At 53.6% G+C, this 25,189-nt stretch overlaps 2 protein-coding genes across 6 annotated transcripts; both read left to right on the top strand.

Annotated features, from left to right (window-relative positions):
- The first annotated feature begins 1,265 nt into the window (after positions 1 to 1,265).
- Positions 1,266 to 19,658, top strand: CLIP3 (CAP-Gly domain containing linker protein 3). The gene is made up of 14 exons (XM_030820085.1): positions 1,266 to 1,436; positions 1,745 to 1,968; positions 7,565 to 7,704; positions 7,789 to 7,882; positions 8,089 to 8,250; positions 8,572 to 8,690; positions 10,209 to 10,445; positions 15,057 to 15,192; positions 15,338 to 15,466; positions 16,364 to 16,507; positions 16,577 to 16,700; positions 16,905 to 16,969; positions 17,376 to 17,448; positions 18,108 to 19,658. Exons 2-14 carry the CDS (start codon positions 1,803 to 1,805, stop codon positions 18,160 to 18,162), a joined length of 1,644 nt encoding a protein of 547 aa, XP_030675945.1. The 5' UTR covers positions 1,266 to 1,436; positions 1,745 to 1,802; the 3' UTR covers positions 18,163 to 19,658.
- Positions 19,659 to 20,040: 382 nt separating this feature from the next.
- Positions 20,041 to 25,183, top strand: ALKBH6 (alkB homolog 6). Of its 5 annotated transcripts, none has more exons than XM_003280070.4 (7): positions 20,043 to 20,148; positions 20,901 to 20,979; positions 21,234 to 21,302; positions 22,862 to 22,922; positions 23,262 to 23,413; positions 23,623 to 23,739; positions 24,748 to 25,180. In XM_003280070.4, the coding sequence occupies exons 1-7, from the start codon at positions 20,090 to 20,092 to the stop codon at positions 25,009 to 25,011; spliced, it is 801 nt and encodes a 266-aa protein (XP_003280118.2). In that variant the 5' UTR covers positions 20,043 to 20,089; the 3' UTR covers positions 25,012 to 25,180. The 5 variants fall into 5 exon arrangements, with proteins under 5 accessions (XP_030675949.1, XP_003280118.2, XP_003280120.1 ...); XM_003280072.3 differs by having other exon boundaries at positions 23,661 to 23,739; XM_030820091.1 differs by having other exon boundaries at positions 23,661 to 23,739; positions 24,651 to 24,839.
- Positions 25,184 to 25,189: the final 6 nt, after the last annotated feature.

Genomic DNA, 25,189 nt, shown 5'->3' on the forward strand with positions numbered 1-25,189 from the left:
CTGGAGTGAGGTGCAGCAGGCAGACCCCTCTGAGGGAAGGAAGGCTCCAAAGTGACAGGTGTTCATGGGTCCTTGTGGTTGCATGTTGGAGGAGGACGGGGACAGCAGGGAAGAGGCTGCTGCCATAGTGCTGGTGGCAGATGAAGGATGGACCAAGATGAGGGCCGAGGGAGGCGGTGGGGAGAGTGAGATCCTGGAAATCTTTTGGAGACGGAGCTACTGGACCTGTGCATTGGAAGGATGAGGTGTTCAAGGCTGTCACCCAGCCCCATCCAGGCTGGGATGATTTGAGGCAGAGCAGGCTACAGCTCCAGGTGGGAAGCCAAGCCATGACAATGGAGCCAGGACTCTGGGCTGGCTTCAGGAGGCCTCCATGGGGGAGATACAGGTTCCGAGAGACTTGGAGGGGTCAATCGGCAGATCTGTTTCCCAGACACTGCTATAGGCATGTAGCATGGTGATTTTAAGAATCAAAGCTGGGCACGGTGACTGGTGCCTGTAATCTCAGCGCTTTGGGTGGCTGAGGCAGGAGGATCCCTTGAGGTCAGGAGTTCAAGACCAGCCTGGGCAACATGGCAAAACCCTGTCTCAAAAAAAATTCTCCAGATGTGGTGGCATGCACCTGTGGTCTCAGCTACTCAGGAGGTTGAGGTGGGAGGATGGCTTGAGCCTGGGAGTTTGACGCTGCAGTGAGCCAAGATCGCAACACTGCACTGTAGCCTGGGCGACCCTGTCTAGGAAAAAACAAAAATAAAAATCAGACTTTACAGACTGTCCGGTTTCAAATGTTCGCTCCATCACCTGCTCATGTACTTTTGGGCAAACTGCTTAACCTCTGTGGGCCCCAGTGTGTGAGCCTTGCATTATGATGGTAAGGATGAGATGATCATGATAGGAGTCTCTAGGAAATCACTCCTCTGAGGCACCCATTATGAATGGTGAGCTTGGAGAAGGGGTCCGGTCTAGGGTCCTAGAGAGAGAGAACACCCATCGTCCCCACGCCCCAAGACCACTGCCCTCACCGGCCAGGTTTGCAGGCTTGGGGGAGGGAAGAGGATGGATAAGATCTGTGCCCGCCCTCTCAGCCCTCTCTTTTGCCGTTGTATCTGCTCATCTCGCTCCTTTCCGTAGCCATCTCTTCCTCTCCCAGTGCTCGGAGGCTCTCCCCTTTCAGTCCCCGCCTCTGGCCCCTCCATCAATGCGAGCGCCTCCCGGTCCCTCCTCCTGGTTCCTCCTCCCCCGCCGCCGGTAGGGGGGCAGCAGGCGCATGCGCAGTTGCGCCCCTCCCTCTCCGCCCCCACCCCTGTCGGCGTCTGGGCCTCGTCCTCTTCTCTCTGTCTCCCTCGCCTCCCCCATCACGTCCCCTGACACCGACACCCCATTGCTCCCACAGTCTCTCCAGTCTCCACTTTGGTCCCCAGCGCTGTCCGCCCGAGGTAAGATGGGGAGGGGGCGGCCCGCGGAGAAGGGGAGGGGCGAAGCATCCTGCATCCCGAGATAAACAAACCCGGGGAGGGGGCGGCCGCGACTGAGGGGTCTGACGCGGGAGGAGAAGAATGGGGGGCTGGGCCTGGGGGAGGTGGCAGGCGCTGGGCGCACACACCGGGGCCCTCTATGGGTAACGGGGGTCCCTATGGTTGCCCAAGATCCAGTTGCGCGGAGGCCACCCGGGGCCCTGGAAGCTCCTAGGGGCTGGGACCCTGGAGCCTGCGGGGCACCCTCTCCAGCTGACCTCTGCCTCCAGGATTTGCCTGAAGGCTGCCCCCAACTCTGCACCCGCCCCCCGAGGGCCACCGAGGACCATGACTAAGACAGATCCTGCCCCGATGGCCCCGCCGCCCCGAGGAGAGGAGGAAGAAGAGGAGGAGGAAGATGAACCCGTCCCCGAGGCCCCCAGCCCCACCCAGGAGCGCCGGCAGAAGCCTGTTGTGCACCCCTCGGCACCTGCCCCCCTCCCTAAGGACTACGGTAACCACTGTCCCCACCCTGGAATCTGGCCTGGAGCGTTGGGTGGCCGGGGAGGGTGGGCTGTGCTCTGATGGTGGTGATGGTGGGAGAATTCTGGGGAATTTGAAGGTGGTCCAGAGGAATCTTGGCTGCAGAGCACCCCTTGTTAATTAATTTCATTCACCCATTGGAGAACGGAATTGTAATACTCCTAGTCTTTGATTCATGACACATCATTCCATCATTTAGTCATTCAACAATCATTTATTGAAAGCAGCTGTGGACCTGGCTCTATGCTAGGGGCTGGGGCCACAGCAGGGGGCAAGAGAGACCCAGTCTTTGCCCTGAGACAACTCACAGGCCTCAGTAACAGCCACACAAATAGGTATTAAGCCATAATGTAATTTAGTTCACATTTAGGTTTATATGCAAGAAAGAAAAATATATTGTAAAATAAATATGTAATTACAAGACATTATGAAAATTGTATTTACCATAAACAAGCTGCTGCAAGAGTTTTTTAAGACATGGTTTCCCTGAGGAGGTTACATTTGAGAAGACTGGAGGGTGAGTTGGGGTTAACTAAGAGAAGGGTCAGGTGAAAGGGGTCCCAGGAGAGGTAACCGCTGGGTAAAGGATCTGAGGTAGGAGGGTATGGAGCTGAGAGGGCGGCCTCTTGGAGAAACTGAAAGTGTCTAATCATTGACCGAGCGATATTTATCGAGTGCTGCTACTCTGTGACAAGCCTTATGCTGGGTGCTGGAGATTTAATTGTAAGTGATCCAGGCATGATCCTCCCTTGCAGGAGAGAAGGAGAGACTAAGCAAGTGAACAGATAACTAAATCAGAAATCAGATAAATTCAGATTGAAGTGAGTGCTATGAAAGAAAGAAAAGGTGGGCCAGGCACGGTGTCTCACGCCTGTAATCCCAGCACTTTGGGAGGCTGAGGCCAGCGGATCACCTGAGGTCAGGAGTTTGAGACCAGCCGTGGCCAACACAGTGAAACCCCATCTCTACTAAAAATACAAAAATTAGCTGGGCATAGTGGCATATGTCTGTAATCCCAGCCACTCAGGAGGCCGAGGCAGTAGAATCGCTTGAACCTGGGAGGCAGAGGTTGCAGTGAGCCAAGATCGAGCCACTACACTCCAGCCTGGGTGACAGAGTAAGACTGTCTCAAAAAAAAAAAAAAAAAAAAAAGAAAGAAAGAAAAAAGAAGAAATTAAAGGTGGAGATACAATAATGACTAGGGGGCAGCTACCTGCAGGGGTAGTCAGGGCTGGTCTTTCTGAGTAGGTGACATTTAGTTTGGGACCCAGAGCATGGGGAGGAATCAGCCATAAGAGAGCTGGAAAAAGAGTGTTCCAGGTAGACAGCAGCAAGTGCAAAGGCCCTGAGGCAGAATTGAACTTGGAACAGAAAGATCCTGGAGCTGCATTCAGGGAATGATCAAGGTTGAGGTGAGAGGTTGGCATAGGCCAGATCTGGAAGGGCCTTCAAGGCTACAGTGAGGACTTTGGTTATATTCTAAGTGGGACGGGGGAGAAGAGTGGCAAGGGGAGGGTGTTTAAAAGCAGAGGAGTGGCAGGTCTGATTTATAGTTTGAAAGCTCCCTCTGGGTACTGGGTAAAAGGGGATGGAGTGCAGCCAGAGTTGGATGTAGGAGGGGAATTTGGAAGATATGCAGGCTGGGAATCCCCGGCAGCTGTGAGGTTCAGAAACTAGGTTCAGAGAGTCAGCGTTGCCAGGATAGAGCAAGAGAGATGGCATCCATAGACATGTCACCCACTAGAGGTGGATCAGGGAGACTACAAGTTGACTTCAGTCTAATAGAAAAATAAGAAAGTTGGCCAGGCACGGTGATTCTGGCTTATAATCCTAGCACTCTGGGAGGCCGAGGCAGGAGGATCGCTTGAGGCCAGGAGTTCGAGATCAGCCTGGGCAATGGAGCAAGACCCCATCTGTACAGAAAATTTAGAAATTAGCCAGGCATGGTGAGTACCTGTAGTCCCAGCTACTCCAGAGGGTGAGGTGGGAGGATCACTTAAGCCTGAGAATTCGACGCTGCAGTAAGCTAGGATTGCACCACTGCACTCCAGCTTGGGTGACACAGTGAGACCTGGTCTCAAAAAAAGAAAAAAGAAAAAGAAAGTTATCTGGGGCCTGAGGTGTGGGGGGGCTATACCTCAGAAAACTGGAAAATCTCCTTTGGAAATGCGGCTGTAGGTGTCTGGGGCCTGTGACTCAGTGGGAGGTCGGAGGGTATAGGCTGAGCCCTCCAAGCAGTCTTGCTTGTAGAGCCAGAGAGGGTTTTGTCCCAGAATGTAAAGAAATCTGGAAATGTGGTTGAGGACAGGGAGAAGGCTAAGGTGGACTCCAAGAGGAAATCGTGTATCTGTTAAATTTGTACATTAATTCAACAGAGATTGACTGAGCACCTACTGTGTGCCGTGCCTGGCCTTGGGGATAAAGGAGCGAATGAGGCAGAATGGAATCATAGCATTTAGATCCTAGTGAGGGAAGAAGAGAGGAAATGAAGGAGGGAGAAAGAGGAGTAAACGTGTCAAGTAGTGATATGAGCTATGATAAAAATTAATAAATAAGCCAGGCACGGTGGCTCACGCTTGTCATCCCAGCACTTTGGGAGGCCGAGGCGGGTGGATCACGAGGTCAGGAGATTGAGACCACGGTGAAACCCCGTCTCACTAAAAATACAAAAAAATTAGCCGGGCATGGTGGCGGGCGCCTGTAGTCCCAGCTACTCAGAGAGGCTGAGGCAGGAGAATGGCGTGAACCCAGGAAGTGGAGCTTGCAGTGAGCCGAGATTGCGCCACTGCACTCCAGCCTGGGCGACAGAGTGAGACTCCGTCTCAAAAAAAATAAATAAATAAAAATAAATAAATAAATAAATAAATAAAGGGCTGGACATGGTGGCGCACACCTGTAATTTCAGTGCTTTGGGAAGCCAAGGTGGGAGGATCGCTTGAGCCCAGGAGTTCGAGACCAGCCTGGACAACATAGCAAAACCCTGTCACTACAAAAAAAAAAAAAAATAGCTGGGCATGGTGGTGTATACTGTAGTCCTAGCTACCAGGGAGGCTGAGGCAGGAGGATCACTTGAACCCAGGAGTTCAAGGCTGTAGCGAGCTATGATCACACTATTGCATTCCAACAGACCCTATCCTTTTTTTTTTTTTTTTTTGAGACAGACTCCAGGCTGGAGTGCAATAGTGTGATCTTGCCTCACTGCAACCTCCGCCTTCCGAGTTCAAGTGATTCTCCAGCCTCAGCCTCCTGAGTAGCTGGGATTAGAGGCACCCACCACCACGCCCAGCTAATTTTTGTATTTTTATAGAGATGGAGTTTCACCATGTTGGTCAGGCTGGTCTTGAACTGCTGACCTCGTGATCTGCCCGCCTCAGCCTCCAAAGTGCTGGGATTCCAGGCATGAGCCACCATGCCCAGCCAAGACCCTATCTCTAAAAAAAAAAGAGTAGGAGATGGAGAAGGGCGGGTGCCGATTTAGACAGTGTGGTTTGGGAAGGCCTCTCTGAGGAGATAACATTTGAGCAAAGATTTATGAAGCTTTGTGAAGATGTGTGGGAAGTCTATCCTGAGTGAGAAAAACAGCAAGTGCCAAGACCCTGAGACAGGAATTTGCTTGGCACGTGGGAGGGACAGAGGGAGCCCAGTGTGGGAAATGAGGGAAGGGGAATAAGTGAGGGGAGAGGGCTGAGAACTGAGGGGCTGGATGTGCAGAGCCCTGAGGGCTGTGGGGAAGACTTTGGTCTGTACTCTGGATGGGATGGGAGCTGGAGGAGGGTTCTAAGCCAAGAAGGGCTATGATGTGACTGCAGTTCTAAAAGGAGCATGCCAGCTGATTCCTGGAGACACCTTCCATGTGGCACTTCCCTGGGCTGTGTATAATCTGATCATTCATGTACTTGTTCATTCACCACGCACTGAGTTCCTGCCACGTGCCAGGGCCCTGTGCTGGGTGCTGATGTCACAGAGAGCAGTACTCCTTAGAGTCGAGTGGGAGGAAACAGAGTGCCTCTAGGCACCACCCTGGCTGGGCACAGGTTGATTCCTGCTCATGGATACATTTTATTTATTTATTTATTTATTTACTTTTTTTGAGACGGAGTCTCACTCTTTGTCACCTAGGCTGGAGTGCAGTGGTGCCATCTTGGCTCACTGCAGCCTTTGCCTCCCGAGTTCAAGTGATTCTCCTGCCTCAGCCTCCTGAGTAGCTGGGATTACAGGCGCCCACCACCATGCCTGGCTAATTTTTGTATTTTTAGTAGAGTCAAGGTTTCACAATGTTGGACCAGGCTGGTCTCAAACTCCTGACCTGAGGTGATCCACCAGCCTTGGCCTCCAAAAGTGCTGGGATTACAGGCGTGAGCCACCGTGCAGAGCCTCTATTTTTATTTTTTATATTTCCAGAGACAGGGTCTTGCTCTGTTGCCTAGGCTGGCGTGCAGTGGCACAATCATGGCTCACTGAAGCCTTGAACTCCTGGGCTCAAGCAATCCTCCTGTCTCAATCTCCTTGAGTAGCTCCAATGCGTACCACCACACCTGGCTAATTTTAAAACTTTTTGTAAAGACAGGGGTCTTGCTATGTTGCCCAGGCTTGACTCCAACTTATGGGCTCAAGCAGTCCTCCTGCCTCGGCCCCCCAAAGCATTGGGATTACAGATGTGAGCCACTGTGCCCAGTCATGGATACATTTTATGTGGACTGCATGGTATTTGAAACAATTGAGAGAGTTTTATTAAAAACCAGGACTTCTGGCTTTATTTATTTTTGCTCTGGAGATTCAGCCAAACTTCACTCATACTCTCACAGGGCAACAGTGGGTGAGGTCCGTAGCCGTCTTTCATGCGCGTCCATGTGAAGAGACCACCCAACAGGCTTTGTGTGAGCAACAAGGCTGTTTATTTCACCTGGGTGCAGGCGGGCTGAGTCCGAAAAGAAAGTCAGCGAAGGGAGATAGGGGTGGGGCCGTTTTATAGGATTTGGGTAGGTAAAGGAAAAAGGGGGGTTGTTCTCTGGCGGGCAGGAGTGTGGGTCACAAGGTACTCAGTGGGGGAGCTTTTGAGCCAGGATGAGCCAGGAGAAGGAATTTCACAAGACAATGTCATCAGTTAAGGCAGGAACAGGCCATTTTCACTTCTTTTGTGGTGGAATGTCATCAGTTAAGGCAGGAACTGGCCATCTGGATGTGTACGTGCAGGTCACAGGGGATATGATGGCTTAGCTTGGGCTCAGAGGCCTGACACCATCCCCCTGGACATGCAGACTCCAAGGTACTGCACTCTCTGTCGCGCCTTTGTTTCAGGGGGTGGAGTTCGCTGCTATATGGGAATTGCCTGATCTTCCAATTTTTCAAGACACACTGGGCATCGAGATTTTTATGTGAATCCACCTGAGTTTGAAACCTCATGCTGGCCACGCAGAAAATGCCTGTGGGTTGACTGTGACCCATGTGCCACCAGCTTGAGACCCTGCATTAGAGGCTCTAAAAGGCAAAGACCTAGAGCTCCCCTACTGAGGCTGGAAGGAGGGGGTCAGTTGCGTGGGGTGACCTTGGACCTCTTGCCACCCCAGCTTTCACCTTCTTCGATCCCAATGACCCGGCGTGCCAGGAGATCCTATTTGACCCTCAGACCACCATCCCCGAGCTGTTTGCCATTGTGCGCCAGTGGGTGCCCCAAGTCCAGCACAAGATAGACGTCATCGGCAATGAGGTGAGAACACTGGGGAAACCAGGGAGAGAGGGGATGTGGTTCCCCACGTGTGGGTGACCCTCCCTGCTCCCCTGGTACTCACAGATTCTGCGCCGAGGCTGCCATGTGAACGATCGTGACGGGCTGACCGACATGACACTGCTCCACTATGCGTGCAAGGCTGGGGCCCACGGAGTCGGTGAGGGCCCGCCACCCCCAAGTCATGAGCCCCAAAGCCTAGGCCCTCAGACCCAACACGCTGAAAACCACCCAGAACTCAGGCCCCATCTGGAACCTGAAGCTTCAGATCCCAAACTATAGTCCCTGAAGCCCAGGGCCCTCTCCCCGTGCACTGGGCCCATGCTCTGGAATGGGGGTTCCAAGCTGACCCGGCCTATCGCGCAGGGGACCCCGCGGCGGCCGTGCGCCTGTCGCAGCAGCTGCTGGCGCTGGGCGCAGATGTGACCCTGCGCAGCCGCTGGACCAACATGAACGCGCTTCACTACGCCGCCTATTTTGATGTGCCGGACCTCGTGCGTGTGCTGCTGAAGGGCGCGAGGCCGCGAGGTGAGGAGGAGAGCCCTGGCTGGGAGGGGGCAAGGACCTGGGTGAGGGACGCAGAGACCCAGGTAAGGCCAGGCTGCGAGGGGAAGGAGGACGGTGATCTGAGTAGATAGCGGGAGGTTGGAGGCGTGGGCGAGGGGGCTCAGGGGACTACCACTCTAGGGAGGGTCGGGGCCGCGAAGGGAGAGGGGGGCTCCAAGGTGGGGGCGGGGCTGTGCGTCGGAGGCTCTGGGACCTGCAAGTTAAGAGATGAGCCCCGAGGTGGGAGGAGGGCTGGGGTCCCACAGGCGCTTACCCGGAACCCCTCCTCTTGCCCACTTCCAGTGGTGAACTCCACGTGCAGTGACTTCAACCACGGCTCAGCCCTGCACATCGCTGCTTCCAGCCTGTGCCTGGGCGCCGCCAAATGTTTGCTGGAGCACGGCGCCAACCCTGCGCTGAGGGTACTGCCACCCTTGCCCAGAACCCATTACCCTCCTGCTCCCTTCTTCCCCCACTTCCCTCCAGCAGGTCTCTGCATTTCCCGTGACTCCCCAGATATTACAAATGCCATCTGTACATTCAGCAAATGCAATAACAGCTGAAATATGCCTAGTGTTCATTACATGTCAGGTGAAGTCTATTATAAGCCTTGTTTTACAATGGGGAAACTGAGGCAGAGATTAAGGTATCTGCCCAGGGTCATCCAGCCTACCCCGTGGCAGTGCATAACAGCATTTCAAGGTCATGAGGAAAGTCGAGCTAGGCCCTCTGTGAATGAGAGGGTTGGTCCTCTCCTAAGCCCTCAATATGATCTTTGACCTCCGACCCATGCATTACCAGGCTCCATCCACAATGCTAAGTACCCTGCAGCCGTCCAGGCACACGTATGTTGGGGTAACATGGCCTGTGCCCCTGAGACCCTGCCTCTCCCCATTTCCCACTGGCCCAGAGTTTGACTCCTGACTCTATACCACAGGAACCCACTCTCACTCTCTCTAATTTTTTTTTTTTTTTTTTTTTTTGAGACAGAGACTGGCTCTGTCATCCAGGCTGGAGTGCAGTGGTGCAATCTCAGCTCACTGCAACCTCTGCCTACCAGGTTCAAATGATTCTCCTGCCTCAGCCTCCCGAGTAGGTAGAATTATAGGCACGTGCCACCACACCTGGCTAATTTTTGTATTTTTAGTAGAGACGGAGTTTCACCATGTTGGCCAGGCTGGTCTCGAACTCCTGACCTCAGGTGATCTGCCCACCTCGGCCTCACAAAGTGCTAGGATTATAGGCATGAACCACTGCACCCAGCCCACAGGAGCCCATTCTCAATGTTCATCTCCCACATGTTCTCATTAACAGGCTTGGGGTCTCCAGAGATTGCTTCCCTGGGGGCATGACCTACAGCACTGAAGTGTGGTCCTCATCCCTATTGCCTACACCCCCAGGCCCACCCTCAATTACTTGACACACCCCCAGCCCTGGGTCTCAGGGGTAGGTTTCCCTGGGGATGTGGTCTGCACCTTTCTGCCCTGCCCCTTCTTTTTTCTTTTTGAAACGGAGTCTCGCTCTGTCACCCAGGCTGGTGTGCAGTAGCATGATCTCGGCTTACTGCAACCTCTACTTCCTGGATTCAAGCGATTCTCCTGCCTCAGCCTCCCAAATAGCTGAGATTACAGGCACACGCTACCACACTCGGCTAATTTTTGTATTTTTAGTAGAGAGGAGGTTTCACCATGTTGGCCAGGCTGGTCTTGAACTCCTGACCTCAAACAATCTGCCTGCCTCGGCCTCACAACGTACTGGGATTACAGGCATGAGCCACCTTACCCGGCCTTGCCCTGACCCTTCTTATTCCCAGGTTGGCCCAGGGTATGACCTAGTCCTACCCCTGCATCACCCAGACTGGTGGTCTCTAGGGGCAGGGCCTCCATGGGGGTGTGAACAGTGCCACTGAGTCCCTGCCTCCTCTTCCCGTTGGCCCCCAGAATCGAAAAGGACAGGTGCCGGCGGAGGTGGTCCCAGATCCTATGGACATGTCCCTGGACAAGGCAGAGGCGGCGCTGGTGGCCAAGGAGCTGCGGACGCTTCTGGAAGAGGCAGTGCCACTATCTTGTGCCCTCCCCAAGGTCACGCTACCCAACTATGACAACGTCCCAGGCAATCTCATGCTTAGCGCACTGGGCTTGCGCCTGGGAGACCGCGTGCTGCTGGATGGCCAGAAGGTCAGGGGCTGGGGTGTGTGTTTGCGTGGTGGGTGGGGGTGGGACTCAGCCCCTTAATCCCTCAGAGCTGTGTCCTTGGGCAGAGTGCAGTCCCTCCCCTTTGTCTGCTTGCCACCCTAACTATCCACCCAGTACTTGATTTAATCTCAGTTGTTCCGTGGGTGTCCCTTTGAGCCTCACCCTGTGCTGAGCTCTCCATCCAGGGGGGAAACAACCCATTATCTGACAGTGATGGCCAAGAGCGGTCATGGCTGCCATGGGGAGGGGCAAGCAGAGCGATCTGCGGAGCTCTGTGCACCTGTGGCTCCCCCAGGTCTTGTGGTCCTCCATCAGCCCCTCTGCTCGCAGAGGCAAGTCTGGCTAGGCAAGTCCAGGCCAGAGTGATTTGGGTGTGATGGGGAATGCACCCAAATTGTAGATGTGGAGGAGCAAGCCAGGGAAAAAAAGGGAGAAAGGAGTCTCAGCTTGGGGGAGTGGGTATCACAGCCCAGAGGGCAGAGAGAATCTTCATTTATCCAGGGACTCCAACTTCATTCATTTCCCAGTGTCCCTCGGGCTCCATACGGGACCCACTCTGTCTTAGGAAGGGAAGGCTGTATCTGTCCCCACCCTGCTCTCATGGAGCTCCACTTGTAATGAAGGGGAGACAGTCAAGAAAGTAAACCTATGGTTGAGATGATTTCTGGGCTGGGCACGGTGGTTCACACCTGTAATCCCAGCATTTTGGGAGGCCGAGGTGGAAGGATCACTTGAGGCCAGGAGTTGTTAGAGACCAGCCTGGGCAACATAGCGAGATCCCGCCTCTACTGAAAAAAAAAAAAAGGTAATTTCTGGTAGCAACAAGGGCTGTGAACACCATTACATGTTTGGATTTAGTAACTTGTCCTTGGCTGAATGCTGGAGTGGTTTTAGCTGGGGTGTTCTGAGAAGGCTTCTCTGAGGAGGTGATGTCCAAACTGAGATAGGAAAGAACCTCCTCTGCAAAGATAAGGAAGCAGAGGATGCAGTAGGTATGGAGACCCAGAGGCAGGAAGGGGCAGTGTGACGAGGGGGTTATGGGAAGGGCGGTGAGGTGGAGAGGTCAGCAAGGCTGGGTCACAGCTGACCTGTAGGCTACTGGAAGGAGTTTGAATTTTATTTTTGTTTTTTTGAGACAGGGTCTTGCTCTGTCACCCAGGCCGGAGTGCAGTGGCGCAATCTTGGCTCACAGCAACCTCTACCTCCTGGATTCAAGCTATTCTCATGTCTTAGCCTCCCGAGTAGCTGGGATTACAAGTGTGTGCCAACAAGCCTGGCTAATTTTTTATTTTTATTTTTAGTAGCAACAGGTTTTGCCATGTTGGCCAGGCTGGTTTCAAACTCCTGCCCTCAAGCGATCTGCCCGCCTTGGCTCCGAAAGTGCTGGGATTATAGGCATAAGCCACTGCGCCCGGCCCCATCCAGAAAGCATTCTGCTGTGCATGATCTAATCCTATCGGTTGCACAATTCTGAAAGAAGGTTGGGTTGACTCTTCCCATTTTACAAGCCAGACTATAAGAGGCTCCAACAGGTGAAAACCTTTATCTGAAGACACGGAATACCAATCATGGCCCCTTAGAGAAGCAGCATAGCACAGCGTCATGAGCTCAGGCTCAGGGACTTGCCCAGGTAAATCTCAGCTTTGCAACTTCCCAGCTGTGGGACCTGGAGCCAGTCATTCTGCCTCTCTGGGCATCAATGTCTTCATTTGTAAATGGAGATAATAATAGTACCTACCTTAGGGGGCTGGTTGAGGTTTAAATTAATTAAAACGCGAAAGGCCATTAGAACAGAGTCCAGTGCATACTAAATGCTCTTTGTATGTGCCAGGCACTGTTCTAGTCCCTCCACCAACCCTTTAAGATCAGCACTAATTAATTAGCCCTTTATATGGACAAGGAACTGAGGCATGGAGAGGTGAATGAGCCTCCCATAATGATAATAACCACACTCACTAAAGGCTCACTGCACCTAAGCAACTTTACATGTATTAAAAATGTTTCTGCTCTTGGCTGGGCGCGGTGGCTCATGCCTGTAATCCCAGCACTTTGGGAGACCGAGGTGGGCGGATCACCTAAGGTCAGAGTTCGAGACCAGCCTGGCCAACATGGTGAAACCCTGTCTCTACTAAAAATACAAAATTAGCTGGGTGTGGTGGCATGTGCCTGTAATCCCAGCTACTCGGGAGGCTGAGGCAGGAGAATCGCTTGAACCCAGGAGGCGGAGGTTGCAGTGAGCCAAGATCGCGCCATTGCACTCCAACCTGGGCAACAAGAGCAAAAACTCCATCTCAAAAAAAAAAAATGTTTCCGCCAATGTGGTGGCTCATGCCCATAAATCCCAGCACTTTGGGAGGCTGAGGCAGAAGGATCACTTGAGCTCAGGAGTTCGAGACCAGCCTGGGCAACATAGTGAGGCCTCATCTCTACTAAAAATGAAAAAATTAACCAGGCGTGGTGGCACACACCTGTAGTCCTAGCTACTCAGGAGGCTGAAATGAGAGGATCGCTTGTGCCCTGGAGTTTGAGGCTGCACTGTGCCGGGATCATGCCACTGCAACCCCGGCCTAGGCGACAAAGCAAGACCCTGTCTCAAAAAAAAAAATATGTCTCCACCAGACAATCATTCCATGAGGTGGCTTACTATCTCTATTTTACAGATGAAACTAAGGCTCAAGAAGTCCCCTGACCAAAGTTACAGCATGATAATAGCTAACAGGCTGGGCACAGTGGCTTTGCACCTATAATCCCAGCACTTTGGGAGGCCAAGATGGGGAGGATTGCTTGAGGCCAGGAGTTTGAAACCAACCTGGGCAACATAGGGATACTCCATTTCTATTTTTTAAAAAAGTTTGTTGTTGTTGTTGTTGTTGTTTTAATTAACCAGGCTTTGGTGGTGTGCACCTGTAGTCCCAGTTACTCAGGAGACTGAGGAGGGAAGATTGCTTGAACCCAGGAGTTCAAGGTTATACTGAGCTATGATTGCACCACTGCACTCCAGCCTGGGCCACAGAGTGAGACCCTGTCTCTAAAATAGAAAAAAAAAATTTTTCAATAACGAATACTTGCTGATCCTTTACTTAATATCAAGCCCTGTTCAGAGGGTTTTAATTTCTCTATGACAGCCCTGTCCAACAGAGCTTTCTGTAATGGTGGAAATATTCTGTGTCTGTGCTGTCCAGTAAAGTAGCTACAAGCCACATGTGACAATTGAGCACTTGAAATATGGCGAGTGTGACTGGGGAAATGCATTTTTAATTTAGTTTAAATTTATTGATTTTTATTTTTATTTATTTATGTTTTCTCTTGAGACAGAGTCTTGCTCTGTTGCCCAGGCTGGAGTGCAGTGGCGCTATCTGAGCTTACTGCAACCCTCCTGGGTTCAAGCAATTCTCCTGCCTCAGCCTCCAGAGTAGCTGAGATTACAGGCGTGTGCCATCACACCTGGCTACTTTTTGTATTTTTAGTAGAGATGGGGGTTTCACCATGTTGGCCAGGCTGGTCTCGAACTCCTCACTTCAGGTGATCCTGCCACTTCGGCCTCCCAAAGTGCTAGGATTACAAGTGTGAGCCACTGCGCCCAGACTAAATTTATTTATTTTTAAATTAAAAAATTATCTGAATCTTCTTCCTAAGGTGTGTATTTATTTTTGAGACAGGGTCTTGCTCTGTTGGCCAGGCTGGAGTGCAATGACATGATCATAGCTCACTGCAGCCCTGAACTCCTGGGCTCAAGCAATCCTTCCACCTCAGCCTCCCAAGTAACTGGGACTACAGGCTTGAGCTACTGCATCTGGCTACCTTTTTTCTTTCTTTTATAGAGAATAGGGTCTTGCTGCCTTTGTTTTTTGGAACAGATTAAGATGAGGGTCTCGCCATTTTCACCCAGGCTGGTCTGAAATGCCTGGCCTCAAGTGATCCTCCAGCCTCGGCCTCCCAAAGTGTTGGGATTATAGGCGTGAGCCACCGCACCCAGCCTTAGTTTAAATTTAAATTGTTGGCCAGGCACGGTGGCTCACGCCTGTAATCCCAGCACTTTTGGAGGCTGAGGCGGGTGGATCACCTGAGGTCAGGTGTTCCAGACCAGCCTAACCAATATGGTGAAACCCCGTCTCTACTAAAAATACAAAAATTAGCCAGGCGTGGTGGCATGCGCCTGTAGTCCCAGCTACTTGGAAGGCTGAGATGGGAGAATTGCTTGAACCCAGGAAGTGGTGTTTGCAGTGAGCTAAGATCATGCCACTGCACTCCAGCCTGGCAAAAGAGCAAGACTCTGTCTCAAAAAAAAAAAAAAAAAATAGTAATAAATAAATAAATTTAAATTGTCCTATGTGGCTAGTCACTATTCACTATATGAGACAGGGCAACTCTCTTAACAATCCTATAAGGTGAGTATAATTTCTGTTCCTATTTCATAGCAAAGGAAGTTGAGGCACAGGGAGGTTAAGTCATGTAGCCAGCAAATGGTGATGTGTGACCTGGGGTTTGGGCCCAGGGCGGCCTCATGCACCCCACCTTGCTGCCTGTGTGTGGGCACTCCACGTTGGCTTCCCAGCATTCCTTCCTCAGCCATCGCCTCCCTTCTCTCCCCAGACGGGCACACTGCGGTTCTGTGGGACCACAGAGTTTGCCAGCGGCCAGTGGGTGGGCGTGGAGCTGGACGAGCCTGAGGGCAAGAACGATGGCAGCGTTGGGGGCGTTCGGTACTTCATCTGCCCCCCCAAGCAGGGTTAGTCCCACCTTGGGCCCAAGAGGGGTGCGGCTGGGGGTCCACTCAGCAGTTCTGATGCTGCTGACTGGGAAATAGGGGATGGGGGATGGGGGCCAAGGGCAGAGGCTTAGACAACACCAGGCTCGGACTCTGTACCCCTTAGGTCTCTTTGCCTCCGTGTCCAAGATCTCCAAGGCAGTGGACGCACCCCCCTCCTCTGTCACCTCCACGCCCCGGACCCCCCGGATGGACTTCTCCCGTGTCACCGGCAAAGGCCGCAGGGAACACAAAGGTCAGAGAGGGGATCCCTGCGGTGGGAAGAGCCAGTTTGGGGATGTTGTGTGGGTAGCTCAGCTTCTGTGACTCAATTTCTCCTCAGGCCCAAACTCCAGTTTTGGAAGACAAGCTCTGAGTTCCTGACTTCTGTGACTCAGTTTCCCCTTTGGCTCAGTACTGGCCCCCCCTAGTTCTTAGAAGGACCTGTGAGTTCCCTGCTCTCTGTGACTTAGTTTCCTCTCAGGCCCAAAGGTCTCCCCAAGTTTTAGGGAAGAATCCTTGGAGATCCTGTCTTTTGTCATTTGATTTACTTTTTTTTTTTTCGAGACAAGAGTCTCGCCCTGTTGCCCAGGCTGGAGTGTGGTGGCACGATCTTGGCTCACCGCAACCTCCGCCTCCCGGGTTCAAGCGATTCTCGTGCCTCAGCCTCCCGAGTAGCTAGGATTACAGGCGCCCACCACCACATCCAGCTAATGTTTGTATTTTTTTTGTAGAGACAGGGTTTTGCCTTGTTGGCCAGGCTGGTCTCAAACTCCTGACCTCAAGTGATCCGCCCACCTCGGCCTCTCAAAATGCTGGGATTACAGGCCTGCGCCACTGCACCCGGCCTGATTTACTCTTGGACCCAATTCTCCCTTCATTTTAAAAGGACAGTTTCTGAGTTCCTGACTTCTGACTCAGCTTTTCCTTATCCAACATATCCGCAGCTTTGAGAAAGGATTTTGGGGTTCTTCAGGTTCTCTGACTCAGTTTCCCTTCAGGCCTAAAGCCCCTTCCTAATTCTCTGTCATCTGGGATTCAGTTTCGCTTCAAACGAAGAATAGGGTTTCTACCTTGGGGTTTTCCAGGTGGCACGGGGTTCCCAAAGCTGGCTTCACCCCCCCTACCCACCTCCTGCACTTTCTACCCTTAGGCAAGAAGAAGACCCCATCATCCCCATCTCTGGGCAGCTTGCAGCAGCGTGACGGGGCAAAGGCTGAGGTTGGAGACCAGGTCCTTGTCGCGGGCCAGAAGCAGGGGATTGTGCGCTTCTACGGGAAGACAGACTTTGCCCCAGGTGAGGATGGGGACTCTGGGCCGGGAGGCAGGCAGGGCCTTGAGAAATCCTGACACCCTCGTGCTGCAGGTTACTGGTATGGCATTGAGCTGGACCAGCCCACAGGCAAGCATGACGGCTCTGTCTTCGGCGTCCGGTACTTCACTTGCCCCCCGAGGCATGGGGTCTTCGCACCAGCATCCCGTATTCAGAGGTGAGCCCAAACTTCCAGCCCCAACCCAGGGCACCACCTGGAGCCCTGATGCCCCCTCAGATGGCCTCCTCCTCCCAGACCAGCAGGACAGTGTGGACACCCCTGAGTCCCCAGCCCTTTCCTCACAGATCCCTGGGGCCCAGCTCTCAGTCAGACCCTGGCCTCTTGTGGCTCTGACCTCTCCCCCTCCCTGTGTCTCCTCAGGATTGGCGGATCCACTGATTGCCCCGGGGACAGCGTTGGAGCCAAAAAAGTGCATCAAGTGACAAGTGAGTTGGGGGATGATATGCGGGGAGGAGTATAACTTTGGGGATGGGAGGAAGGGTCATGGGTTCTCAGGTATATACTGGTGACAGTGTCTGGTATTTAATTGGGGACACAGGGTCCAGGAAAATGATGAGACAAGGTCTCCAAAAAGATAGGTGCTAAAGGGTATGAGGAAATTAGCAACAAGGCTCTTTGGGGACATGAGGTTGAGCAGATACTGGGGACAGGGATAGTCACTGGGGGACTTGGTGGGAATTATGGACAAGGGGCCCAGATGGGTATTGGGAATGTGAGATCCAGGTGGGGACTGGAGACATGGGGAGATATTAATGAGAAGGGGTCTGGATAGGTATTGAGGACACGGGTGGTCTATCATCCCCTTACTTGACATCCTGCCCTCCTCTTCAGTGACGCAGCCCAAACGCACCTTCACCACAGTCCGGACCCCAAAGGACATTGCATCAGAGAACTCCATTTCCAGGTGTGTGGCCAACCCCTGTCCCCTCTCCTATGCGACATTCAGGTCTGGAGCTCTGGTCAGGGCTGGAAAGAGAGGTTAGGAAAACTTGTGACTTGTAAGGATACCCAGAAAGTCTTTAGGGTGTAGGGCCCCGCACTGAATTCTAGTGACTTCCACTTTCGGGGGGGCCGGTAAAGGAAGCAGAACACCCTTCACTCCACACGAGCCTCAGAGCAACAGCTAGAGACCGGGCAGGGTGGCTCATGCCTGTTATCCCAGCACTTTGGGAGGCCAAGGCAGGCGGATCACCTGAGGTCAGGAGTTCAACACCAGCCTGGCCAACATGGTGAAACCCTATCTCTACCAAAAACACAAAAGTTAGCCGGACACGATGGCATACACCTGTAGTCCCAGCTACTCAGGAGGCTGAGGCAGGAGAATTGCTTGAACCTGGGAGGGAGAGGTTGCAGTGAGCCGAGATCGTGCCACGGCACTCCAGCCTGGGTGACAGAGTGAGACTCCATCTCAGAAAACAAACAAACAAACAAACCACAGCCAGAGAGGTAGAGGCAGAATCCAGAAAGCCATAATAGCAAACACTGGGGGAAAGGCTGGGGGTGATGGGTGCAGATGTCCTCGCTGCCTGCCTAAGGGCGTGACCCTGTCATCCTCCTTTCCAGGTTGCTGTTCTGCTGCTGGTTCCCCTGGATGCTGAGGGCGGAGATGCAGTCTTAGAGGCCCTGGACACCTGACAAAGAGACAGAGTCCCCACTAGCATCTCCTGACACCCGAGGAGCCCTGAGTCACCCTGAGATAGAGATTCCCAGTAACACATCCAGAGTAGAGACCCCTGTTAGCCAGCCCTCGATCATCGAGGCCCCATTATTAACAGATACTCCCATAATAACCCCCAAATACAGACCCCATGTCACCCAGAAAGAGATTCCCTGAGTAGCACCTTCAGGCTAGTCCCTATCCCCAACCCCTCAGAGCAGATTCCTAGATTAACAGATTTCCACATCATCCCAAATGATGGTGACCCTCTCCACATAAGGCATTACAACAGAACATTCTTGAGTCACCCAACCCTGGATCAGAAACCTCCCCATTAACAAACACTGCCCCTTAAGTCCTCTTGAAATAAACATAGGTCACACCCCCAAAGCAAAAGAGTAACAGACATTCATGTCATTGTTCCCCCATTTAACATCAGTCCCCTCAAGATGTCGTGACCCCATGGTCACCCTGAAGCCCTTAGATTCCAACCCCTCAATCAGAGACTTCCTTCATTAACAAAGACCCTTGTTCTTACCCCTTAAGAAGAAACCCACCATAACCAGCCCACTGTCACCCTTAATTTACAGACACCAAAACAGTCCTGGAAGTGCTAATTACAGGACCCCCAAGTCTTCCTACCCTCTGTACCCTCAAGAAACCCCCAGTGCCTTGTATGAAGCCCACCCCACATGGCCCATAGCTCCTGTGCTGGCCAGGCTCCCAGAAAATTCTCTATTTTTTAAGTAATGACTTCCCCCTTTGGGGGACCCCAAAATTTGGAGGCCCCATTCTAGGACTCTGGGGATCCCAAACCCTAGAGTACACACGTCCCAAATTCCCCTGTGCCCTCAAGTCCTACAGCCCCTAGAAGACCCCAATGCCCTAACTCCTAGGACCCCCAAATCATGGAATCCCAAATCCCCAGGGAATCCCAGTTTGAGAATCCAATCCCAAGCCCCCAGGAAACCCAATCATGAGGTCCTTGTGCCTGGTATGGAGGAGACTGCAGTCAGGATATGCATTCCAGGCTCCCAGGCACCTCAAGCCCTATTCACAGGCACCAGGAAACCCCACACAGGAATTCCCATCACTGGAAACTGGAGAATTTCAATGCCCCGAGTCCACGGATTTCAAGACACCAAATTCCAAGAGCCCCAGCCCTAAGGGAACCCCAAATCCTAAAGCCTCCATCTCTAATAAATGGAAGGCCCCAAGGCCCTGAGGGGATCCCAAATCCTGGAACCCTGATTTCAATCTACGTTCTAGTCACTGGCCTCAAAGGACCCCACGGCACCTGGGCCAGACCAACAGCTCGAGGGAGAACCTGAAGGCCCAGGGGGTCCAGGGCGGACCTGGGGCCCCGACCACCAAGGACAGCTCACGACTGCCCCTTCACTGCATGTCCCCAAACTCAGCATGACTCCTGTCCTCTTCAATAAAGACGTTTCTATGGCCTCTCTGTGTCGGGTCATTGTTTGGGGGTTTCCCTTGCTGGGAGAAGGCGGGAAAGGAAGTGCTTCCTTCAGTCTCGCCTCCCTGCGGCGTGGGCATGTGATGGCGCTGGCCGCGGGAAGTCCTTCTAGCAGCCTCTCGTGTCTTCCCGCGGCTGTAACGGCTGCCACCCCCGTCCCACCCATTGGCGTCCACTCCGCCGATGGCCGGGTTCAGTTCCTAAGTTCTGAGCGGCCAGTGCCAGACGACGATGCCCCGCCCACGCCCTCCTGCCAATGGCTCAGAGGCCAGGAGGCGCGGCCTATCCTTGGGCGAGGATGAAGGGGGCGGGCGAATACTGAGTGAGAGCGCCGACTGGGTGGAAGGCGGGCCCTTGAGGCCTCTGGGAGCTCCCATTGGCCTGCGGACTCTGCGTCTGTAATGTGGGGCGGAAATGGCTGGGAGGGGGATGGGGATGTTGAATTTGGAAATTGGAGGGGACGCTCGTGGACGGTCAGTTTTGGGGAGTGCTGGGGGTAGAGATGGATGTCAAGAGGGCTGAAAGTGGGGATCCGGGGGAGCCCAGAGTAGGAGTCCAAGGAGGCCCAGAGCTTGGAGTCCTAAAAGGCTCGGAGTCGGGGGTCTGAAGGGTTCAGGGAGGGAAGAAGATTTGGGAGTCAGCCTCAGAGCTAAAGATCTCAGGGTGCTGGAGTGAAGGGGCGCTCAGGAAGGGAAATCCGAGGGGCGTCCAAATGGGGGGATCCGAGGAGGCTGAGGGTGGACATGTCTGAGGAGGCTCAGATTGGGGTCACAGGGGTGCACAGAATGGGATTCGGTGGGGGGCGGGGGTCGCTGAGTGTTGATAGCCGGGCTCACAGTTGCAGGTCTGAAGCGGGGTCTCAAGGTGTTTAAAGGGGCTCTGGAGTGCAGCCCTGGGGGCTATGTGTAGAGCTTTTGAGAAAGGCTCCCTGTGTGTGGGGCCAGAGAATGTTCTCTGTGGGAGGATTGAGAAGGCATATGTGTAGTTTGATGGGCCCTTAGTGGACAGAGTAATGGGAGATTATTCTTGGGGCTCATTGTGTCTGGGCATGGAGCCTAGGGGCTCTCTGTGTGGCTTGTAAGATGCTGAAGGCTCAGCTTTTAGAGACCAAGTGAGTTTCAGAAGAGGGCTGAGGTGAGGCCTGGCCTGTGATGGGGTGGAAGGCTGCATCATGGTGTTAGGGTGGGAGGCCCAGTGACTTCAGCATGTCCTCCCCTCCCTACAGGATTGGGTGCAAGGAGTTGGTGTTGATGGAGGAGCAGGATGCCAGAGTCCCAGCCCTGGAACCATTCAGAGTGGAGCAGGTTGTCAGAACTCGGGGTGCAGAGGGTGAAGGAGGCAGGCTGCTTCCTGAGTTCTTGGGTTGGGACTGCCCCCTTTCACCAAATTCATTCTTACTGTCAGAGTCCATTCTGGAATGGCACTGGACCCTTGACTTCAGACCCTGACCTGTCTGAGGACATCCTGAGCCTGTCTCCAGGCATAGGGGTTGCTCTGTGATGATATGTCCTCTGTGTGGGTTGAAGGGCCACACCTTCAGGGGGTCTCTCTATCCTAGGCACCACCTGTAATCTACTATGTCCCTGACTTCATCTCCAAAGAAGAGGAGGAGTATTTGCTTCGACAGGTGACCTCAGTGCCCTTCTGGTCTGTTTTCCCACTCTTCCCATATTCCTCCCCAATGCCCATCCTCTGTATGAGAGCCCCCAAGGCTGCAGTGAAGACCCCGAGAAAAGGAACAAGGAAGTTACAGAGCTCATACTCCCTCTACTGGGATAGCCCAATCCTGCGAGCTTAGAGAATAGGGGGTTATAAACATAGGCTGAGATAGCCAGTTCAGATCATTGAGACTGGGGAGTAAAGAATTTTGTATTCAGATTTCTGTGCTGAGATAGCCCAGTAAACTCTTTCCTGTGCTAAAGTAGCTCAGCATAGGCCGAGAGCCTTAGGAATAAGGTGACCAAACACAGAACATCTATGCTGAGATGGTCCAGTCTGCATTCTGTTCTTAAGGTTTGGGGAAAGAAGAATTTTCAAAGTTCAGAGTTCCTGCCCTTTGCAGCCCCAGAGCCTAAGTTACAGAGCACATATCTTCCCTGTGTTGGAGTAACCCACTGATCTTGAGTCCAGGAAAAAATTAGCTACAGAACACAGACTTTTTTGCTGAGATAGCCCATTCCAGACTTTTGCATTCTTGGCATTGAAAAATCTACATATTATAGAATTCCTGGGCTGAGATAGCCCAGTACAGCTCCATGACCATGAAGGGAATGAGTAGATTATCAACTAGAGCATAGACTTGTTGGACTGGGATAGCCCATTCTAGATCACTAGGATCTTGGCAGTGGAAGATTTTCAAAGTACTTTCTTTGCTGTGCTGAGATAGCTCAGCTTTGCATACTCCCTCCCCCAGGCAATAGGAACAAGGAGGTTGCAGAACTCAAACTGTCCTCAGAGAGCCCAGGAATCAGGAATTTTTGTTTGTTTTTTTGAGACAATCTTGCTCTGTCGCTCAGGCTGGACTGCAGTGGTGTGATCTGGGTTCACTGTAGCCTCCGCCTCCTGGGTTCAACTGATTCTTGTGTCTCAGTCTCCTGAGTAGCTTGGATTGCAGGCATGTGCCACCACACCACCTCCCAGGTTCAAGCGATTCTCCTGCCTCAGCCTCCCAAGTAGCTGGGATTACAGGTGCATGCCACCATGCTCAGCTAAGTTTTGTATTTTTAGTAGAGACAGGGTTTCCCCATGTTGGCCAGGCTGATCTCGAACTCCTGACCTCAAGTGATCTGCCCGCCTCAGCCTCCCAAAGTGTTGGGATTACAGGCATGAGCCACCGGGTTTGGCACGGAATCAGGAAATTAGAATGCAGACTATTTGCTGGGCTGAACGAGCCCTGTCCAGCCCCAGAACTCTGAGTAGATTGTGAGACCTACAACTCTCAGACCATGGTTGTGCAGCCCTGATTCCTAAATCCTGGTAGACACGGGTGGGCTTTGGGCCAAAGGCATTCCCAGGAAAAGAAGGCAAATCACAAAATCCTAGGAACCCACCGCCCCAGGGAATGGTCCCACAGACACTGAAATGACCCATTTCCACCCCGGAGGTAAAGGCCCCAATGTTGGCCTAGGTGGGAGAATCAGAGAGGGGTGATCCTGAGAAAGGAGTGACCCCCTTCCCACCTCCTAGGTTTTTAATGCCCCAAAGCCAAAGTGGACCCAGCTCTCTGGGAGAAAGTTACAGAACTGGGGTAAGTATCCCTGGCGGGATGTAGGCTGGGGCAGGAGACTCAGGTCCAGTAGACTTAAGACATCAGAGGGTCCCTGAAAACTCAAGGGGCCCCAAGAGCCAGGAGGATTCTGAAGGGGTTAGTGGAGGTCCTGAGGGATTAGGGATTTCCTTATGAGCTAGGAGTATCTGAAAGGGGCCCGTGGTCTGGAGAAGTGAGGAAACCTCTGAAGGACCCAGTGGCTATCTCCAAAGGGTCAGGGGTCCCTGAGGGGATCAGGGTGCTTCCAGCCACTGTGGAATCCCTAATGGGGGATCTATTGCTATGGGGGAGCCCTCAGGACCCCACTGCCTTCCCCAGGTGGGCTTCCCCATCCCCGGGGGATGGTTCCTGAGCGGCTGCCCCCATGGCTCCAGCGCTACGTGGACAAAGTATCTGACCTCAGCCTCTTTGGAGGCCTCCCAGCTAACCATGTCCTCGTGAACCAGTATCTGCCTGGGGAGGGCATCATGGTAACCACACACCCTCAGCCCGTGTTCCCCCACTCAGACTTCTGAGCCATGCTGGGGCAGGGGACCCTGTACCCACCCTCACTCATTAGGCAGCCACATCTCCCAAGCAGGCATTCACCTCCCTGTCCCTGGCTTGGGAGCCCCCCTTTGACCCAGAGGGTGGGGGTTGTGGACTCCTGCCCTGCCCAGCCCTGGTGCCCACTCCCCAGCCCCACGAGGACGGACCACTATACTACCCGACTGTCAGCACCATCAGCCTGGGCTCCCACACCGTGCTGGACTTCTACGAGCCACGGCGGCCAGAGGACGATGACCCTACAGAACAGGTGGGCCCCCAGACACTGCCCCAACTGCTTGTAGGCACTTCAACCTCGCACATCCTCCAAGATGACCTGGTCCCACGTGCCTTCGGGGTACTCCTGGCACTCTCCCAGATACCTTCCCTTGTCTCCTCATGGGGTATACCCACTTCCTCCCAGACACCCAGCCCATCTGCTTACAGGGTGCCTCACATGCCATGATTTCCACAGGCTCCCCGATGCCCCAGCCTGCTAAGTGGATGCCCCTGACTCCCCAGCAGACCCTGATATCCTCAGATACCCCACCGCCATTAACTCAGGGGGGCCTCGCCTCCTCCCAAATGCCCTATCTGCCCCTGCTCAGGGTGCCCCAGACGTCCTGCTACTCTAGGAATGTGATTTGGGGTACAGGACACCCCCAGGTTCTCCTTGGACCCTTGACATGATTTCTCTGAGTGATGCATTTCTAGCACCCCAGTGTTCACAGAAATGCCCCTGAACACGCTGACCCACTCCTTCTTGAGGCTTGCCCTCGAGCCCTGCATGCTCCTGGATGCTCTGATACTCCCTCAGCTGTGTGGTTGTCCTCTAATGTCCTGATGTCCTTGGGGACCCCCCACTGCCTCTAACCTCTGCCTCACTCTGTCCTTACCTGGTCTTGGCTTCAGCCATGCTCTCTCAGCCCAGCTCTACCTGTATTTCCTGGGGACTGCCGATTCCTGGGTCCCAGCTCCAGCCCCAGCCCCTTGGAGATCCCAGCTGCAGCTCCCACTGTCCGCTGACCCTTTGACGCCCCCATCTGCCGCCTAGATCCTGCCCCCTCCCGAGGGACTGCAGAGCCCTCGCCCTTCCTTCCCAGCAGCCCCAGCCCAGGCCCCAGCAACTTTCACTCCTGAACCACCAAAGCCTCCATCATTGTGAGCACACTTGCTCTTCAGCTTTTGCCCCTGGGGACTCGCTGACCCCCGGAGCCTGCCGACCTCTCGCCCACCCCCCGACTTCTTGAGCCCCGCTGACCCTCAACCTGCCCCGCAGCCTCGGCCTCCGCCACGGCCCACCACTTCGCTACTGCTGGAACCGCGCAGCCTGCTGGTGCTCCGCGGCCCCGCCTACACGCGCCTCCTCCACGGCATCGCCGCCGCCCGCGTAGACGCGCTGGACACCGCCTCCCCGCCGCCCAATGCGGCAGTCTGCCCGTCGGCGCGGCCCGGAGCCTGCCTGGTGCGCGGCACCCGGGTCTCGCTGACCATCCGCCGCGTGCCCCGCGTGCTGCGCGCCGGCCTCCTGCTGGGCAAGTGACCGCCAGGACCGGGACCCCTCGGATTCCCGGGTTCCTGCACCCTTGGGGCTGCTGTGACTCTGCGACCTTGGAACCTTGGGCAGAGGGGGCTCCCCTGGGTAATTTATTTTCCCAATAATTGTGTGTGAACTACCGAAGACCCCATACCAAATAAACAGAAAATCTTAACTTGGTTTT

This window comes from Nomascus leucogenys, chromosome 10, assembly GCF_006542625.1.
Source record: "Nomascus leucogenys isolate Asia chromosome 10, Asia_NLE_v1, whole genome shotgun sequence".
Classification (NCBI taxonomy): Eukaryota; Metazoa; Chordata; class Mammalia; order Primates; family Hylobatidae; genus Nomascus; species Nomascus leucogenys.

Bases quoted from the DNA above. Each gene is read 5' to 3' on its own strand.
- CLIP3 (XM_030820085.1), top strand. From the start codon at position 1,803: ATGACTAAGACAGATCCTGCCCCGATGGCCCCGCCGCCCCGAGGAGAG. The intron at 16,701-16,904 runs GTGAGCCCAAAC...GTGTCTCCTCAG, and splicing joins CCAGCATCCCGTATTCAGAG to GATTGGCGGATCCACTGATT. The intron at 17,449-18,107 runs GTGTGTGGCCAA...CCTCCTTTCCAG, and splicing joins TCAGAGAACTCCATTTCCAG to GTTGCTGTTCTGCTGCTGGT.
- ALKBH6 (XM_003280070.4), top strand. From the start codon at position 20,090: ATGGCTGGGAGGGGGATGGGGATGTTGAATTTGGAAATTGGAGGGGAC. The intron at 20,149-20,900 runs GTCAGTTTTGGG...CCCTCCCTACAG, and splicing joins GGAGGGGACGCTCGTGGACG to GATTGGGTGCAAGGAGTTGG. The intron at 20,980-21,233 runs GTTGTCAGAACT...TCTCTATCCTAG, and splicing joins AACCATTCAGAGTGGAGCAG to GCACCACCTGTAATCTACTA.